This window comes from Pavona decussata, unplaced genomic scaffold (assembly GCF_977016875.1).
Source record: "Pavona decussata unplaced genomic scaffold, jaPavDecu1.1 SCAFFOLD_8, whole genome shotgun sequence".
NCBI classification, from domain to species: domain Eukaryota; kingdom Metazoa; phylum Cnidaria; class Anthozoa; order Scleractinia; family Agariciidae; genus Pavona; species Pavona decussata.
Window position 1 is genome coordinate 1,203,198 of NW_028145431.1, and position 20,127 is coordinate 1,223,324.

Sequence of the window (20,127 nt, forward strand, 5' to 3'; positions counted from 1 at the left end):
GTCATTTAACGCTCAACTCGAATCTTCTCAACATTAAATTATACTCCAGATCCTCGGCTACTCCGCCCACCCAATTTTATTTCAACTCTTCCTCCTCCTTCACAAGTTTCTATCCTTTTGTACTCTTTCCATTTCTTGTACCACGATTGCACACTGGATCCCCACGACCACAATTCTTCTATCTTTCACCAATTTCATTCTATACCCGTCCTCTACCGCCAACGCGTTCCTTTTGCACCATTTCTTTATCTCTTTCTTGTACCTCAGGCTATTTAACAATAATTCCGCTCAGGCTTGTTGGATATGAGATGATGAAAGCCGACGTGACACGTAGCGCCGAGTTGGCTATAATCATCTCATATCCAACAAGCGTGAGTGGAATAATTGTTTTATTAAAACATCCAAGAAATATTGCTAGATCTTTTTTTATTTTGCTTTGCAAGAACGACCAGAAAACAATTTAATGGTCGCGATTCTCAGGCATGGTATAACGGCTCATATGCCATGACCGCTAAGCCAATCAAAACCCTGGAATTGCTTTATGCAACGATCATGTTTTTGCTAAATATATACACTCGATTGCAAAAACGTTGACACCTAAAAAGCATAAACCATAAACGACGAGACCCAACAGATTTCAACTTTTGTGAGTAGTGTTTGAACAATTACCTCATTTCCATAATCAACAATTTACTATTCTCGTTCGTTGCAATAAAAAGTACAATGCTGACTTAATTCTTCCGAATAATTTTCTACTAAATACTGCTTAAGTTCATTGCCTGTTTTGAACTTAGGCAAATCGCGAATGATATATTACTGAAATTGGCCCTTGTTGGCCAACTTGGACACTTTAAGGAAAGCTTGGACAGTTTTCATCATTCACCACGTGTCACTAATTTTGGTCATCAGCCGTCGCACGAGGACAGAATATTATGCAAATAAATTTAGTACACTTATACCCATAAAGCCATTGGGTCTCATCGTTCACGGTTTATGGTTTTTAGGTGTCAACGTTTTTGCAATCGAGTGTATATATATATCATCCCTTCCCACCACCGCCACCGTCACTAAACTCTTATTTCTCAACCCACAGAACCACCGACACTCACCACTATTAAAAAGTGTTGCTATACAACAGACAGTCCAATATCTGCCTCAAATTGGCCTGGAAACAAGCTCATTAAACTGCGACACATTGTGTAAACGACAGAACAAGATGGATTGATTTTATTACCATGAGGAGGAAACATTCGTGAAAACACTTCAGTGTAAACAAAGACCCTGGCGAGCTGTAAAATTGCCGGTTACGTTACCAAACTTCAAATTTAACTTTGATTTCAAACGAATGACGCGTGGTGTAGTAATCACCATCCTCTCGTTTCAGGAAAAAAAAAGAGATTTTAATTAAAAACCAAATTTATCTGAGATAGATAATTTATGCGAACATGGTCGTTACAATCTTGGGATCTTTGGTGGGCAGTTTCCAATCCTGACACTATTTCAGACCAAATTTGTAATTTTCCAATACACCCGTTTTTCAGACTTAGCTTCTAAAATCCATACCGATTTCAAGACTTCCAACCAAAGGGTTTAAAAACAATACCCGCTGCCTCCCCCCCTAACCCCCCCCCCCCCCCATGACTGAATCATTTCGCAACAATGTTCTACTGAGGCAGAGCTATTCCAGCCAAATTTTATTTTCACAGCCTAAATGTTTACACTTGCTTATAAAACAGGCTTCAAATAGCTGACAATACCGTAAATTAATGCACCAACGTTCAAACTCAGCAAATATACATCTTACCAAAAAGGCGGCAAATATTACAAACCCGTTTGCGTTGACAGGCTGAATAAAAATGAGAAGTTGTATAAATACAGTCGCACTCGTAGCAAAGGTAATATATGCTTTTTTCTCTTCTCAACAAAGAGAATCATTATGTTTTTACGCAATGCGTACAACGTTTATTATTAAAAATTGCAAGCACAAATAAGCTAGCTGATCACAACTCCATACTTAAATAACTCAGTCTGCAAATCGTCCATATCAGCCAGTCAGTATTTTGATATCTACATTTCTTGAACTGCAGAGCCCACGTGACTAACAACATCCGGGAGTCTTTGTTCGGTTGTGATTAATCCTTGAAGTAGGATCTTGTATTGAGTGGTGACGTCACTCTTAACAGTCAACTGTGAACAGTGAACGAAGAAGAAGAAGAAGCGTTTCTTTGTAAAATCATCGCGCTAACAAGCGAATTGCGATATTACTACGAAGAATATTAAGAGAACATGAACAACTTTGATCAAATCAGATATTCAATCAAAGCGTCTGATAGAGCGATTTCCAATTGAGTGTCGAAAGTAATTTCGCGTTTGCTTTGGTTTTGCGTTACTACGCTCTGCGATTGGTTAACAAAACTCGCGCCACTTTCTCAACCAATGGGAATCCAAACCAAAACCAATCGTGTTTTAGCCGCACGCGTTTTCCTGCGCTTGGCGTCAGTTACGTGTATTTGTTTTGAATTCTGATTGGCTCGTTGTGCTGTTTACATCTGTTGCGATTGCCCAGAGTAATTACTTTGGTTTTGGTTTTACGACACTCAATTGGAAACAGCTCTAAAAGATGGCATAAAATGATAACTTTCCACTTACCATGGTGCTGGTGTTGACAGGTTGGTTGGGCTGTGAGAGAACAAGAAGCGAATGTACGATTAGACGTTTTACTAAACGTATTACCATCCTAGAAGCTAGTCCATCGCAGGGTAATCACAGCAGTGTGTTGCCGGTACCCAGTTACACACCCGGATAGAAGGAAACGATGTGGAATAACGTTTCTTGTCGAGGGAAATAACTTAAAGCACTTCTGTTGTAAAAGTCTAACACTTGCTTACTATTGACTTATGATCTACATAGTACAGTACCATTTGCAGATTTTAGGCGCCGCAAGTTGTCACTCTTTAAGCTTAAAAGAAATCCCAGTGAAGGCGCAGTGGTGAGAGCACTTGCATCCCACCAATGTGGCCCAGGTTAGATTCCCGGAATCGGCGTCATATGTGGGTTGAGTTTGTTGTTGGTTCTCGTCCTTGCTCCGAGAGGTTTTCCCCTCTCCTCAAAAACAACATTTTCAAATTCTAATTCGATTGCTCGGAGCGTTAGCATTTTTTGCTAGAGTCCTAACCAGCCTCACAAACCTGAGGGTAAATAAAGTGATTTATATTTTTGAGTAAACTCCTGGGCCCAGTTGCTCGAAGCATGGTTAGCACTAACCTGGGTTAAATACCATGACAACCTATAGGTTTTAATACCTCTTAACCAATGTTTAGCGCTAGAGCAACCCAGCCCTGTTGATAACTTACGTCATGGCCGGCTGGAGGCTGCCATCGAAAGACAATGTTCTTTTTCACGCCAATATCTACTCCCGCCTAAAACACAAAAACATCATGAAAATCAGTCATAATACCACCGAATTGCTTGATTTTAGCAAGTATAAAAAATACACAACAACAACAACTCGATTTACGCTGATGAAGGAAAAACAAAAATAGGTACGCATTGTGAACATGTGGGTAGTGCTGTGCTCGCTCACTCGCTCACTCGCTCACTCGCTCACTCGCTCGCTCACTCGCTCGCTCACTCACTCGCTCACTCACTCGCTCACTCACTCACTCACTCACTTACTCGCTCACTCGCCCACTTGCTCACTCGCTCGCTCACTCACTCGCTCGCTCGCTCACTCGATCGCTCGCTCACTCGCTCACTCGCTCGCTCACTCGCTCACTCGCTCGCTCGCTCGCTCACTCGCTCACTCACTCACTCACTCACTCACTCACTCACTCACTCACTCACTCACTCATTCACTCACTCACTCACTCACTCGCTCACTCACTCGCTCGCTCGCACGCTCACTCACTCACTCACTCATTTACTCGCTCGCTCACTCACTCACTCACTCACTCACTCACTCACTCACTCACTCACTCACTCACTCACTCACTCACTCACTCACTCACTCACTCACTCACTCACTCACTCACTCACTCACTCACTCACTCACTCACTCACTCACTCACTCACTCACTCACTCACTCACTCACTCACTCACTCGCTCGCTCGCTCGCTCGCTCGCTCGCTCACTCACTCACTCACTCATTCTTACATGCCTGACGACATAGTGGGTAGAGCAGTACAGTGCACTACCCACAAAAATGAAATAGACGAAGGACCATTGACGTTATGAACGTAACTTAACCATAAATTCAGGCTGGGAAAATTATTCGAAACCATCATCACCCTCCGATACCGGTGCAGTGCACATTGTGTGGTCATTTAGTGAGTTCGTAATATACCCGTGCAGGATAAATAAACGACCGAAATATACGAAAATCCATATATCAACTGCGGATGAAACTAGGAAGCTGACATCCAACATCACTTGCAGAGACTTTTGAAGCTGTAGAGTCTAGTACAAACCACAGATACTCTGCACCTGATTTAGAAGAGCTTGGAAGCGACTGAAACTCTATTATTAATAAAAATAACAACTCTAGAGTAAAGAAGGTTAAATTAAAGCGCTCACCTTTAGAGGCTCAAAGTTGAATCCCCTTTCATTGGCTTCTTTAGGATTATCAAAATAGAAATCACTGGACTGCAGAGAAAACAGATCAATAACATGACAACCTTTTCTGTAAAACATAAGGCCCTGTTCACACTAGGTGCCCGTGCCAGGGCTCTGTATCCGGAGCATTGAGAAGGAACTTGTTCAGACTCCTTGGTGCCCAAGAAACAATCGTTTCCTCGTTCTCCAATTAAACGCCCGTCATTTTGTTTAATTTATTGCAGGGAGGAGTGGGGTAAAGGTGCAAGAACCAACAATATCCTGTTCAAACCAGTGCTGTGCCAACGACCAGTGCCCGAGTACTACCCTCTGAGGTAGTGCCCGTGCTCGCCCTCCCCCCCCCCCCCCCAAAAAAAATCTATGTTCAGACTAGCCTTGGTAAAAAATTTCCAAGTTCATCGTATTCAAAACATCTGGAATTTAGTTAAGACTTTAAGAAATAGTTTCAAAACATATTTTAAACAGGTTAAGAAATTTAAGATTTTGGCTATTGCAAGCCATGGTGGTTGATTTTCTCAAAACGAGCGCAAGAAATTCCTTCTCCTGACCCGAGCTTCTCATTAAATTCATGTGCACTGTAAAATTTGATCCAGCTGCATCATCATCTACATCATCATAATCAGGAGTGCGCTTGAGTTTTAGGCATTATGTGAGGTTCTAAATATCGGGGCTTCTATATTCGAAGGTAGGGTAAAAAACTCATTCGCCCACGGAAAGGCGCATTGATCTGTTTTGTTTCTGATTTAACTTTCTTCGCGCATACCGCTAACTTGATTTTTTTTACCCTTACTATCCCGGTAAAAATGTTCGTCTGGCTACGTGCAAAGACTTACAAATACCTTGGACTTGACTTCTGTGGGATGTATGAATACTTATAACATTTGTATCGGGGATTAACACCTAAAGCAATACCTTTTTCGTTTGAATGCTGGACTTAATGCACCCGATCTCCACAGCCCTCTCTACAGGTTCATACCCATCAGGAGTTGAAACACTCTTCATTGTTAATAGGACAGTCTTCTGGATTGCTTTACCATCTAAAAAAAAAAAGATTAAATTCATACATTCAACATTCAACTACTGTTAGTTGACGGTGTAGAGCAGTTTTCAATTGAGTGTCGAAAGTGATTTCGCGTTTGCTTTGGTTTTGCATTACTACGCTCTGTGATTGGTTGATAAAGCTCGCGCCACTTTCTCATCCAATAAGATGTAAAACTAAAACCAATCGTGCCTCGCTCGCATGCCTTTTCCCGCGCTTGGCGTTGGTTACATGTATTTGCTTTGAATTCTGATTGGTTCATTGCGTTGTTTACATCTGTTGTGATTGGTCAGAGCAATTACTTTGGTTTTGGTTTTACGACACTCGATTGAAAACCGCTCTACTAAATTCATACATTTATCTACTGTTAGTTGACGGTGTATTTATAAGACGAAAGGTGAATAACTGACGTGTGGCAATTGATCTTGGAAGCACTGCCAAACCTTGCACAGTCTTAAATTGTGTTGTTCATATGCATATGAGAAGTTTTCTCCGGGTGCGCCGGTTTTCCCCTGTCCTCAACACTTTTAAATTCTAATTCGACCTGGAAAGTATCTCCAATTAGTGCTCTGCGCTAAATATATTGACACTTAAATAAAGTGATTTACTTATTTTTATACACTTTGGCTTAAAAACTAATGAAAACGTTTCTGTTCACCAGTTGTCCAAATACAATTTAAAAATATTGAAAAATATTGCACTTAGTGTAAGATCAAGGTTACACTTTCTGAAAATGCTTCGCTTCTTCCTTACGCCCTCGCCCCGGACAAAACAAAGATTCTAAGCTCACAGTGCTCAGGAATTTTCTTCTCTGGGTCAAGGCCGATAGAAGCTAACACAAACTTTTAAATGCAACAACGAAGTTAGTCGGGTTCAAAACTGATGAATACTGAATTCAACTCCAAAATAAATAAAAGTTAGTTCCCAGACCTTCCTCTTCCTCTTCTTCCACTTCAGCTCTGAGTGACTCAGCACTTGGCATCAGCTCGTCCCAGCCCCTCATGTACACGATATTTTGCCAGGCGCGGCCCAGTAGTTTGATCGAATAGGGCTTGTCCTGAAATGGGTCATAAAATAGAACAATTCATTCAAATTAAGGAAGAATGTCGTTACTAAAAGAGAGAACTTCTACTTGACGCTGTGATCCTGCAAGTTCAGATTGGCTGTATACATCATTAGATACCATGCTTTTAGTAATCAATTATCACGCACACCTTTCATCCAATGTCGTAAAATCAGAACCAAAGTAATTACTCTGGCCAATCACGAACAACGTAAACAACAAAACAAACCAATCAGAATTCGAAGTAAATACATGTAACCGGCGCCAAGCACGGGTAACCGCGTGCAAGCGTGGCACGATTGGTTTTGGTTTTGTTTCCCATTGGTTGAGAAAGTGGCTCGAGTTTTGTTAACCAATCACAAAGCGTAGTAGAGCAAAACCGAAGGAAACGCGTAATTACTTTCGACACTCAATTGAAAGCAGCTCTAATAATTGTCGTGCAGTAAGTAACAAATTATGATGCAGAAATTTAACTTTAACCCCGTGAGTAAATATCCCTGGCTTACATCATCAATAAAAATTATCATGTTTTAACTGAGTTAATTTTCTTTTCAGTTTAAGTTGCCGTAAGCAATGTAATCGATGTAAGACGTGTAAACTGTAAAATATTTTATTGTAACTAGTTTTTGTGTGTTGCATTAAAATAAAAACAATTAAAAAAATGTTTTAATTGAGATTTTGCGCTCACCCCACTGTTAATTTCAACAGAAACTTCGTCTGCATAAAGCTCGCTGGCGTGATCGGGGTTAAATGATACGGTGATCTCCTTAGAATCGCCTGGAATTACACAGAAAAGTCGTACATTAGTAAATAAATACAATTAAAGGCAGATACTCTACCTATGTCACAGGCAGCACTTGTTTACTAACAGATAACCTGAACGTGATGTATCCGTGATGCTTTAGAACGCACCAACACACAGCGAGCTTAGCAACAAATACGGATGGTTTCTGTTAATCAAGTTAATTATGAGCTCCTGGTTTAATCCACTACATTTTGTTTTAGAGCGGTTTCCAATTGAGTGTCGTGAAACCAAAACCAAAGTAATTACTCTGGCCAATCGCAACAGATGTAAACAACACAACGAGCCAATCAGAATTCGAAGCATGTAATACATGTAACAGGCGCCAAGCGCGGGAATTCGCGTGCGGCCAAAAGACGATTGGTTTTGGTTTGGATTCCCATTGGTTGAGAAAGTGGCGCGAGTTTTGTTAACCAATCACGGAGCTTAGTAATGCAAAACCAAAGCAAACGCGAAATTACTTTCGACACTCAATTGTAAACTGCTCTATCGCGTTCTCGTACACAAATTGCTTTTCGAAAATCAAGTGTCGGTGACTGCACACCTTTTTAGTTGTTTTACCTTTGCAGAAATATTGCATTTCTTTCCTGTATATCTACTGAATTCGAAGCTTTGTTAACCAATCACGGAGCTTAGTAATGCAAAACCAAAGCAAACGCGAAATTACTTTCGACACTCAATTGAAAACCGCTCTATCGCGTTCTCGTTGACAAATTGCTTTTCGAAAATCAAGTGTCGGTGACTGCAAACCTTGTTAGTTGTTCCACCTTTGCAGAAGAAACATTGCATTTCTTTCCTGTATATCTACTGCTCGAAGACTTTAGGCACCGATCTCACTTTGACGAGACTGTGCGCCGGTTCCAGAACCAACTCAAACAACAGAGACAGACAAGACAAGTGTTCACAGCAAAGTTTAAACGAGTTTTGATTTCCTTTCTCGCCTTACCTGGACCAATAGTCCCTTGAGCAGGAACACAGTCAAACACGGCCATGCCATTGTAATTGGACGGACCTGAAAAAAATAAAATAAAATAAAGGAAAATGAATAAATGTGATGCGAATAAGGCAGTTGTAAAGGAACCACAAACAAACCAAACCAAACAGATCCCAAAATAGCAGTTCAGAGTGACGTTCACCTGTCATTTGCCGGCCAGACCAGACAGTTTGTAAACAGAACTTCTCAAACTCATTAATAATTCATCAAGCCAAAACAAAGCAAATCACAACCGTGAAGGAGGTTTAGAAATGTGATCTTAATTATCATAAAATTTTGTGAACTTTTGCTTCGAATTTCTCCAAGAATTATTAATAGTTTGAGAAGCTATATCAAACACTCGAAAGAGTGTTTCCTTCTATTTCCAAACACCTCGAAGTTGGTTAAAAAATCTCTGCTGCGCCTCGTTTTTCCAACCTACTTCTCGGTGTTTGGAAATCGGGGGAAACACTCTTCCTCGTGTTTGATATACTACGTACCAATCTGAAGGATACGTTTTCTCCCAGTCCTTCGAATTTCTTCAAAATGGCGCGTACTATTTTCGGAGTGATTATTTTTCAAGATTTTGCAGCACCATCCCAGCCAAAAATGACGCACTCGATTTACAAACTGGCCGGTCAGCCAGTTCTAACAAATGGAAAACACACTAAGCCATTCATAGCCTGTGTAACAGTCTTTCTACGCCTTCACGGGCTTCCCACGCTCTCCAAAAGGAAGCCACTGCTACACAGGCCAGGCCATTTAAAATATAATTTAAAATATCTGAATTACGCGCCAAGTCCCTAACGGCCTACCCAGCACGTGCAGTTGAGTCTCGGCCAGCTCATCAAATGGCGGGAGGAACCTTGGCAACACTTGTGCACGGCTATGACGTAACTGAGACAAGCTGTCGAGGTTGAGAGAATAGTTGATTGACAGCTCTGATGTGTTGGAGATCTGAGGAGAGAGAAGACAAGACAAGTGACGTTAGTTCATTCCAACAACAAGTTTGCTCCAAGAGTTCTTGATTTGTAATGCTAAACACAGTTGAACTGAAACGGTTTTCTGTCCCTCCAACGCCAACCTAATTCACAACAAAAACAAAGCTTATATCAACTGAGTCGATAAGGTCAAGTGTCCATCGTAAAGAGAATTCAATTTTGAATTTCTCTACGGTCGACAATCAACCGTTGATATCAAATTTTATGTTTCACACCCCCACCGACGCAGCAGTTTCTTTACAAAATCACCCCTCAGTTCATTAAGTTTACGTTTTTTAAAATCCACGCACCGTAAAGCAGGATGAAATTGTGTCCCCCACCAAGGCGTCTCCTAGGTCCAGTAGACCATCCTCCACCGACAGAGAGATCACGGGCTGCACCCCCCTGCCTTTTAGTCTGATGTAAAGTGTGTTCCGGGGGCACCCCACCTCTAGCACCTCGTGAAACTATAAAGAGAATAACACAGGCATAGTTAACCAATCTGACAAGAATGATGACGTTATGAGTAACGCAATGCTGTCACGCATTGGGACCAAACGACGTGTTGTAAGTAACGCAATCAGTCACTCACCTCCTTTGGCGCGTTAGGACCAAATGATATCACTATGTTATGAGTTGCCTGGGGTTCCAGTATCCTCAGCGCGTTTAGCATCTGAAACGGACCGTGAGGGTCTAGTAACGAGGAGCTTAGCTGTAAAACAAGTAAAAACATTCATGAACGTTAAAACACAACCAGTCATGGTTACAAGTGAAGAAAGTACGATGAACTCACTTGCAACGGCTCGTCAGAGATGTTTTGGATGGTGAAACTTTTCACTTCGGATTGACCTGGTGAGAAGGAAAAACAATATCGTATTAAACACAACCAACCGTAATGTCTCAGTCTGCGAGTTAAATTTGAAACAATGGCAGAAAGGGAACGAACAATGTATTCTCTTTCTTAACGGGTTCAAACGAACTAAAAAAATGACCAGCTCCCAGTTGGCTTGATGGCTCAGTTGGTAGAGCACTGCGCCAGCATCGCACAGGTTATTGGTTCGAATGCCGTTTAGGCCTGAATTTGTTTTGCAGCTTTTTGTTTACGCAGCTGTTCAAGTAGCGTGCATAACAGCGACGGTCTTCCATGTCTTTTAAGAATCCTTCATACGCGATTTAACCCTTTAACCCCTAATATCAAAGAAAAAAATTCTCCTATCTTGTCCTCGTACTCTTCTCATAAAAGTAGTGGGAAGAAGTTATAACAATATCAAGAAATTTCCCCTTGAGTGATCATATCCTTAATTCTCATGACCTCAGGGGTTGAAAAAGCATTGATATTGCAAGGGGAAATTTGATGCTGATCACTGGTAGATGATATTTCATAAATTCAGACTGATCGTATTCTCAGCAAAGGCACAGCTATGAATGGTCTTGAACTCAGCCTTGATGATGACCTTGATTTCAAGGTCCATCAGTGTGGAATTCCATTGATGAAGATATTAAATCATCTTCTTTGTCTTTATTTAAAAAGAAAATGAAACAACACTTAATCAAAGATTACTAGACATCTGTACTTCGATTTTGGTTTTGCAATTCTAAGATAAGAAATAATACTGTTTTGCAACGTAAGAATTGTGGTCATTTTAATATACTACTACTTTACTTAACTCTTTTTAACTTTATTTTTGTGTGTATTTATGTGTGTTTGTTCTTGTGTCCCTGATCTTAACATTTAAATATCGTTTCTTACAGCTGGCTGCCTGGCAGTTTTAACTTTTAGGTTATTTCGGGCAGCCAGCACCCCTATCATCTATTGTATGTATATATTTATATTTTCTGTTGTAATAATAATGGGGTAAAATAAAGTATTGTTGTTGTTGTTGTTGAAAGTATCGCAAAACAGAGAGGCAGACTTACCGAGGGACACATTTGCAAAGTCCACAACTGTTCTTCCGCAATCGGAGACCACCACCATATGTGGCCTAACAGCTGGGCAATGCACCTCCAGGAACAAGGTGTTGTGTACACTAAGGAAAGCAAAAAGCAATCAAAAGTTGCTGAGTTTGCGAAACAAAATAAGTTACAGTCAGTCTACGTCATGCAGGACTAGTACTTCCAAAAATGAAATGAACATTCGAATTTCTCTTTGTCGTGCCCGGCATTTGAATGGAATCTTGAAGATTTCTCTGGAAATCTTTGCGAAAAAGACGCATTAACTGAAAAAAAAAATTCAAAATACTTGGGAAACAATTGTTATTTTTGAAATACTTAATGCTGTAATGTAAAGAAAATTCAGAGCTTTATACCGTCAACAAACTTGGGAAATTTCTACGGGAACTCTGAAATCTCGCTGCCGAAGTTAGTTCAAAACTGGCATATAAATTTCGCAACTTCGTTCAAATTTCAAAAATACTGGTCACGCGTGAAGTAGATTGACTCAGTGTAACGGGATAAAAAGACAACTTTTCAAAACCAAAATTGTTCATTTTATAAAAAGAAACCATTTTTCGTCATCTCTCACCTGCATGACAGAGTGTTCGGTTCTGTGCATCGTCCTGGGGCAAGAAAGCAAGGAATGACGTAACGAGAAAACGTATTATGGTAAGTCCTCAGCAGAGCTAAGTGCGCATTCTCGTATTCATTGGACCTGCAAAAACAGAACAAGTGTCTTACAAACGGGCGAGTAATACATGTAATGGTACCATATAGACACCCACATAACCCTAACCCTAACCCTCCACATAGTCACCCAACTCTCCATATAGTCACCCTAACCTTAACATAAAGTATATGCCTACAAACGAGTAGGCTCGATTACCAGCTGCTGTTCGGGAAAATGAGCCCGCGCTCACCCCAAAATCAAAACCCGAGTTATTTTTCTAATCAGAGTTTTAGCCAATCAGGGGCCGATTTTTTTCACCCAATACCCGAGGGAGCGGCGGAAATCGAGCCTAACAAACGAGTGAACCGTGATTAAAGCAGGCAAAGTAAATTAAAACTAAACAGTGCCAGGCTTTGCGCCCCGTCTTACGACCACGGCCTGGATATTGACTCAAACAGGGCTAAAAAATGGGTCAATTTGTTGGTGTATTAACACTTAGAAGTTAGTAACTTGATAAAGCTTAAGATGGCATTATAAATGCTTTGAAGCAAAGAACCATCATAATATAAGTCGGTTAAGTATGAAGTCTGGTTTGTCACGAGCAACAGTCCTTCTCACGCATACTTTCATTTTCCACACTTTCGACTTCAAAACAGTTAGTAATCTCCGTAATTTAGTGAGCTGAAATGATTCAGCCCACAACGGGATTCCAACACAGCTTACACGGGTTGACGCTCCCCAGAAATCATAAAAATTTCAAAATTTCGTATCACTCAAATTTGCAAAACAGATTACCATGGAGTGCTAAAGAAAGGACTTTATTGTTCACTGTACCAAGCAATAAATCATCTTACCCATCAACCACGTCGTCAATGGTGAATGTTCTGACGGGGGACTTGGCTCTAGTGACCAGGCTTGGCGCGCTCGGTGAACCGCCTCGCTTTGGTGATGTCTTGGGGCTCTTACCAGCGGGAGCAGGTTTGCCGCCTTTTTTCTTCTGTTGAATCATTGAAAACAAAAGAAGAACATTGCTATCAGATTAACTGTAATTTAAATAAAACATGCTGCAAGTTTGCCCTACATAACTTTAACCCGCTTCGCGCTCCGTAAAGCAGCTTAAAATCGTTGCCTAACAAGAAAATCTTGAAATTTGCCAATCCGATAGACCCTTATCACTCGGCGGCCATGTTGAGTCTCGGGGGAATAAAAAGCTTTGTTTTCGCACGGCAAGCCTCGGTCAGAGGCGAATTTATTGCGAGGCTTACCGTGCTAAAACAAAGCTTTTTATTCTCCTGAGACTCAACATGGCCGCCGAGTGATAAAGGTCTATTAAGAGCGACTTACACGGTACGACTTTTAAATTCTACGACAATCGTAGGTATAGGCAATGTTGAATGACGAGAGTTGTGTGCGATTTTTTGCATGACGCGAGCTGCGCGTGCTCTAGAAATCGCATGCGACAGTCGTAAGCAAAAGTTGTACCGTCTAAATCGGCCTTTACTAACAACTGTACGTCCACTGGCTCACCTGTCCAGCGGGTTGTTCTTGCGGTTTTTCCTGGGGCGAGGCTTGTTCCAGTCTCTTTCTCTCTGCCTCAGCTTCTCGTTCCATCATGCGCACGCCTTCCAGTCGCACCATATTAGGGTCCATCCGGGGATTAAAGGTCACGTGAACCAAACACCGCTGAAACAAAGAACCGTGGGTGAAAACTGAAGAAACACTCGGGATTGTTAACTAAGTATAAATTTTTCAGCACTTCAGGAATTCTTCGTGGCTTTTGCGCAAAAGGTAAGGCTAGCAGACTCCGCACTATTAATTTTGGTCTCAAGCAAAATATTCGTCTGCTCCTAAAAACAGGAGTCACAGGAGAGAAGTTCTCGTTTTTCAATTCATCATTTAAGTATTATCTGGACCATTGGATAATGTAGTTCCAGAGTTTTGATTGGCTAAGCGGCAATGGGATATCAGCCATTATACCACGCCTGACAAATAGCGTCCATTAAATCGTCTTTTAATCATTCTTGCAAATAAAATCAACGAGATCTAGCAATATTTCTTGGTTGTTGTTAATAAAACAATCATTCTACTCGCGCTTGTTGGATCGGCTATTTATCGCATTGTAACACTGTCCAAATATAGTCGCGGTGCACTGAATATTCGTCGCCCGTAGTCAACAGATATCCTGCGATATGGCGTCATTTAATGTGTCGGAAAGAAAAATAAAATAAAGATCGTATCCAGCCTCCGTGCAATAAAACTGTGCTTTGATACCAAGGTGTTGAATAATAAAACAATTATCCTGCTCAATCTTGCGGAATATCCCCTGATTTTAGCCAGCTCGGCCTACAACCTCTGCCGTTAAGTATCAGGTCATATTCCGTGCGCTTTCGCTTTCGCGCGCTCGTAGAAAAATGTAAGTAAAAAGTCTAAAATGCGGACAAAACTACTAAGCCCGTGAGCAGATGATTATCTTACCTCTCCTGGATTTACAGTACCAACAGCTGGGGACACGGTCAGGGGTGCTCCAGCGGGGACCACAAACTCGAATGATGTGGGGCCCACTTCAACAATGGGCCCTGAGCCAATCCTGGGGACTGGGTGCGTGAACTCGTTTGCACTGGTGTGTGAGTTGATGACGTCAATATGCGCAGAGCACGTGTCGCTAACAGCAGTAGCTTTCATTTTAATCACAGAGTGTGACAGCTCCAGCGGCGGCAGAACACCAATAGCGCGGCAGTGAAGCTTGAATTCACGGCCAATACCGGTCTTACAGGTTAGATCAAACTCGTACTCCTGAAATAACGAGCAAACCACAACACTGTTGACTGACAAGATAGCAACAGGTAATACCGGTCTTACAGGTTAGGTCAGGTTTGGGGTTTTTTAAATGCTGCATTTCAGTCATGTCGGATGAAATTTAAGTCCGCCCTGCCCCCAACAATTTTGATTTTCAAAGACATGTTTCGACAGCTCTTCCTTCATCTTCAGTTTTAGAGTTCAAAATTGAATTTATTATACGTACATAGAAATACTGGTGTGCGTCTCACTCGAAAACGTCTCGGGCCCGAAAAACTATCTAGCATGGATAACGTTCATTGCCAGAAATTCAATCGTTTTGTCTTAAAACTTTCTCAAACTCATTAATAATTCATCAAGAGAAAACAAAGAAAATCACTATCGTTACCGTGGTTTGGATATGTGATCCTAATTACCATAAAATTTTGCCAACTTTAGCCTTGAATTTCTCCAAGAATTATTGATCATTTGAGAATCCATATCAAACACTAGAAAGTGTGTTTCATCAGATACTCGAAGTCGTTTAAAAAAACTCGGCTGCGCCTCGTTTTTCCAACCTACTTCTCAGTGTTTGGATATCTGATGAAACACTCTTCCTTGTGTTTGATATATTACATCTTAAAGCTAAAGCGTTGAAAGCTTTACGAAATTAAGAAACACATTGGACTACAGTGGAACCTCGATTTTACGATATGGTAAGGGAACTACGGATTTATAAATAACGTTTGCCGGGACACAGAATGTTGATCGTTGAATCGGGAATATCGTTAGATCGACGATCGTAAAATCGGGGTTCCACTGCAGTTTGAAAAACTACTGCTAATCAATAGAAAACAAATTTGAAAAAAAAAAAAATACTTCTCGCACCATAAAACACTTTGCGATTTTTGAGAAACAGATGCCTGATGTTATGTTTCATCGCACCAAACAATCAGTATTGTGTTGTTTGTAGATCTCATGCTGTAATAGCCATTTCCGAGTTGCTGTGAACCTCACTATGAAGGCGAGGCTAAGTGCAAAAACTTTTTATATGAAGATTAGTTTTGTTTGCATGTGAATGAAAACTAATTTTATAACAAAAACTTTGCACTTAGCCTCGTTTTCATAATGAGGTTCAAAGCAACTCGAAAATGGTCTATTCTCATCTGACTTTTTATCATTGTTTCAAATGCATCTGACATGTTTCCCTACCTTTGCCTTTTTCGCGTTAAACATGATATCTACATCAAAACTCTCCAGCGGCAACAGGGTACCAAACCCATCATTGGGCTGAACATCAACTGTCTGAAAACAGAGAAAGCACAAATAAAAAGCTGGCAAAACCTCACGGGGCCAATTATTTAAACAGACTAACTAAGGCCGCGGCTTAAGACAATCAGTGGGCCTCCAAATCTTTTTATAAGTGGTTTATTTCTAGTAGATAAATAGTTTTTTAGTCTGGGATGCAAGCCTTCTTGTTACTGTCAGCAGCAGACAATGTTTAGATATGACTGTTGGCAAAATTGAAAATGGCTTAGAAAGTGGTTTTGTTAAACACCGTCTGAACTATCTTCTAATAACCGACCCACGCAGTTTAGTAGACAATAGACAAGATGCGTGGATTTTGTGCATAGTATTAGCCCTCAAGAATCATCCAAAACTAATCAATTTCGAGTATTTATACAATGGACAGGAAACGCATATTTGTAAAGTTGTAAAATGAAAGAAATAGAATGTTATGAAAATCTTGAAAGGTATAATGGTTTAGTACAGAAAGAGATTGTGAGTAACTTTCCAATTCATGTCCAAGGATTCAGTATTGCAAACAAGGAGGTGCTTTGTTATAACTTCAAATTCTTCAAACTACAAAGAAAAAACCTTAGATACAATACCAAAGACCCATGAATTCACCCTAATTTAGAGCAACAAAACCGGATTTTCATGAACAGGGCCCAGTTGTTCAAAGCCCGATTAAGCTAATCCTGGGTTAACGTGAACTTTGATTCGAGTGTATTTACTTATCCATAAGGATTCGTCCAAAAGATTTTTGTCCCTCAGTTTTGCCTAAGACTTTTCTTTACCATTAGCTTAAAATGAGCCTTTAAAATCATTTTTAATGAGCGAGATAAAAACCTCGGTTAACTTTTAATCGTGGATAAGCGTTAATCGGCTTTCGAACAACCCGGCCCAGTGTGGTAAAATTCAAAATTCATAAGCCGTGCACTGCTTGTTGACAGCTAGCACTCACATCTGGCACTCCACAGAAGCCAAACTGCTGCGGCAATACAGACTTATTGGTGATTGTCACTGTTCTCCTTACAGACTCCCGCACGGTACAAAAACCAAAATCAATGTCCTGCACGTTGAACTCTATGTCCGATGACGTCACTACCGCTCTGACCGTGAAGGGGACTGGGCGGGTCTGGAGACAAAAACATATCCACATCATATATACTACATGAACTGTCACACAATCCTTTCAAATGTCCCAAAAACCACACTGTGTCACTCAATCTTTCCGATGGCTTCCATATATGACAGAGAATGGGTAAATAAACCAAAATGATTGCAGGGCCGACATTACGGCAAACGGGCAATTTATTTGGTCAATATTTCAACTTACAATGACAGAAAATAACGGCACAAAAAAGCTTATTTCCATTTTCTCTCACTGCAACTCTGGCCCTGAAGAAGACTAGTAGTACTAGTTGAAATATTGGCCATTAGTATAAATCTAATAGTGTTCTATCACGAATGCCGTTCTCTGATTGGCTACGCTACTCGCTATCTATTCTGTGATAGATAGTGAGTAGCGATTCTCAACAAAATGGCGGCCGCTTCTTCGCGTTTTCGAAGTGTCTGCGATGAGGAAATAGATAATTTACTTGTTTAGTTTTGAACGACTTGTAGATTTATACTAAAACAATTAGATTATTCGCTCTCGATTTCTATGCGTGATAGTTGATTCGGGCTTCGCCCTCATCAACTATCACGCGATAGAAATCTCGAGCTCATAATCTAATTGTTAAATAGACCCTTCTCCAAAATGACGGCCGAAAATTCAAATAAGTTAAAATTAAAAACGTGTACCAGCACTAGAAAAAGCACTTTTACTTTAGTAACCCTGCAAAATTTCAGCATATCGGGTGTAATATCAGCTGAGAAAATGTAAGTTGAAAAATGAAAACATTTACAGACGTTTGTATGACTGGGGATATGACGTATACCCCCAGTCAAACAAACGTCTGTAAATTTGTCAAATTTCATCTTACATTTCCCAAGCTGATATAACACCTAATATGCTAAAACTTTGCAAGGTTACTAAAGTAAAGGTGCTCTTTCTAGTGCTGATATCAGTTTTTCCTTCAGTTCAATTTTAACACATTCAAATCTGTTGCCGCCATTTTGGAGAAGGGTCTATTGCCCTTTGCTGTAGTGTCAGCCCTGCAAACAGTTTGGTTTATTTACACATAAACTGATGTTTGGCACGTGTATTTCTACTCCAAGAGATCCGGCAACGAAACGTAACTAAATATTCAGAACAGTTTATTCGTGCGACGTGTGGTCACCTGCATTCAAAACTTTCGTTAAAGAATGGGTATCCTAAACCTGCACTTTAACCAGCGGTTTATATAGTCCGCTGGCGAAGAGGAACACGAGCTATAAGAACAAGACAAACAAAAACTAGAAAGTGTCACAAATACTTTACAGTACAGAGAACCAGGTTGACAGTATCTTTGATTAATTCACGAGGGAGGGGAGGGTCAAAATACCTGATCTGCCACTCGTATGACCATAGGTGCGTCCAGTAACCTTGTCTCACTGTCAAAGTATGTCGGACAGTCATCCACCAAAGTTTGCCTAAAATACAGTCCAGCAGACATTAATGACATCAAACTACCAATATGAATTTTTTTTCAATATGAAGTTTTTAACTTAACAATAGTTGTTAGTAATTTTTATATTATATATTGTAACTTATGAGGTTAGATATTAGTCTCAGCCCGTGTAAAGTATGTTTTCCTAATTGTTCTGAAACCCACTTTTGGGATGAACCAACAAAACAGGCCATTTCCGAGTTGCTGTGAACCTCACTATGAAAGCGAGGCTAAGTGCAAAACTGTTCAATGGAAATTAGCTTTGTTTGCATATGAATGAAAGCTAATTTTCTAATTTTTGCTTTCATAATGAGGTTCAAAGCAACTCGGAAACAGTCTTTTGTTGCATATTGTATTCCATTTGATTTACGGGAGTCGGAGGAATGCATCATTGAGGTTTACCGTTCAAAAACATCGCTCCAAAATGAATGTAAATGTACCGATCAAAGAAATCACTATTTACGGCAAAAATGCTTTTCTATGTTGCAACCAGCAATGCTTTGGCTCCTACTTTTATTGTGTGATTTTGAAAGATCTGATAATCAAGGAACCTTCCCCACTCAACATGGAAGGTGTACGATAAATGTAAAAGACGACGTGATATCCTTCTCACCTGGGAAGAAACTTTAGCTGTGCAGAGAACTGCGACTCAGCTTGTATGTAAGCTGTTTTAGGTAACAGCTCCAGGTGATTCTTGAGCTCCTTACAAACTTCAAACTTCAACCTCAGGGCTGACGTGGCTCTATAGGAGAACAAAAAACGGAGCTGTTTATAAGTGTAACTTTGAGTTTCAAGTTTCAAGTTTCTTTATTTCTACATACTACTTTACAACTTTCATGCAAATTTACAAGGATTACAAAACTGTGGAGGTGTGTAAACAAAAATTCATGGAGTATTATCTACAGCTCGATAGATTAGAGAAACTGTATCGGCAGATGACAAGTTAGAAATATGAGCACCAAACGAAGTTTGCCTCATATTAATAGAAATCTTTAGGAACTTTAGAGATTTCCAATTAATGTTATAGCTGTCTGGAGGTAGAGGCAGGAGGAGATCTTATTCCATGAAAGGAGGGATAGAATAGATAACCTGTTGGATTTTTACTGCAGTAGGTAACACAGACAAAGGGCCCAGTTGCTCGAAGCATGGTCAGCGCTAGCCCGGGTTAGATGCCATGACAACCTATAAGTTTTAATACCTCTTAACCAATGGTTAGCGCTAACCATGCTTAGAGCAACTGGGCCCTGGCTGATTTACAGATCTTGAAAAGAAGTTTAACCAGGAATTTGATCGGAATGGAAAAGCTGGATTGGAATCAAAAGGATGTCATCCACACCCCGATTAAAAAGAACAAGCAGTTTATCTTTTTACGGTGTTCACGGTAAAGCTATTTCAGTCTTTTA

General features: G+C 40.4%; 1 protein-coding gene across 2 annotated transcripts in view; it reads right to left on the minus strand.

The window, feature by feature from the left end:
- Positions 1-1,679: 1,679 nt before the first annotated feature.
- The window catches only part of LOC146488780 (cilia- and flagella-associated protein 74-like), a 37,310-nt gene continuing 18,862 nt past the window's right edge, over positions 1,680-20,127 (minus strand). For both annotated transcript variants that reach the window (XM_085113696.1, XM_085113693.1), the window contains exons 30-50: positions 19,338-19,466; positions 18,620-18,707; positions 17,095-17,268; positions 16,059-16,151; positions 14,547-14,864; positions 13,599-13,754; positions 12,926-13,068; positions 11,991-12,116; positions 11,387-11,496; positions 10,263-10,318; positions 10,062-10,181; positions 9,781-9,936; positions 9,305-9,446; positions 8,463-8,528; positions 7,403-7,491; positions 6,582-6,708; positions 5,525-5,649; positions 4,574-4,642; positions 3,354-3,419; positions 2,650-2,679; positions 1,680-2,187 (exon numbers count right to left, since the gene is read on the minus strand). In XM_085113696.1, coding sequence (XP_084969822.1) covers positions 2,068-2,187; positions 2,650-2,679; positions 3,354-3,419; positions 4,574-4,642; positions 5,525-5,649; positions 6,582-6,708; positions 7,403-7,491; positions 8,463-8,528; positions 9,305-9,446; positions 9,781-9,936; positions 10,062-10,181; positions 10,263-10,318; positions 11,387-11,496; positions 11,991-12,116; positions 12,926-13,068; positions 13,599-13,754; positions 14,547-14,864; positions 16,059-16,151; positions 17,095-17,268; positions 18,620-18,707; positions 19,338-19,466 — 2,503 coding nt within the window. In that variant the 3' untranslated portion in view covers positions 1,680-2,067. The remainder of the gene's footprint in view (positions 2,188-2,649; positions 2,680-3,353; positions 3,420-4,573; positions 4,643-5,524; positions 5,650-6,581; positions 6,709-7,402; positions 7,492-8,462; positions 8,529-9,304; positions 9,447-9,780; positions 9,937-10,061; positions 10,182-10,262; positions 10,319-11,386; positions 11,497-11,990; positions 12,117-12,925; positions 13,069-13,598; positions 13,755-14,546; positions 14,865-16,058; positions 16,152-17,094; positions 17,269-18,619; positions 18,708-19,337; positions 19,467-20,127) is intronic.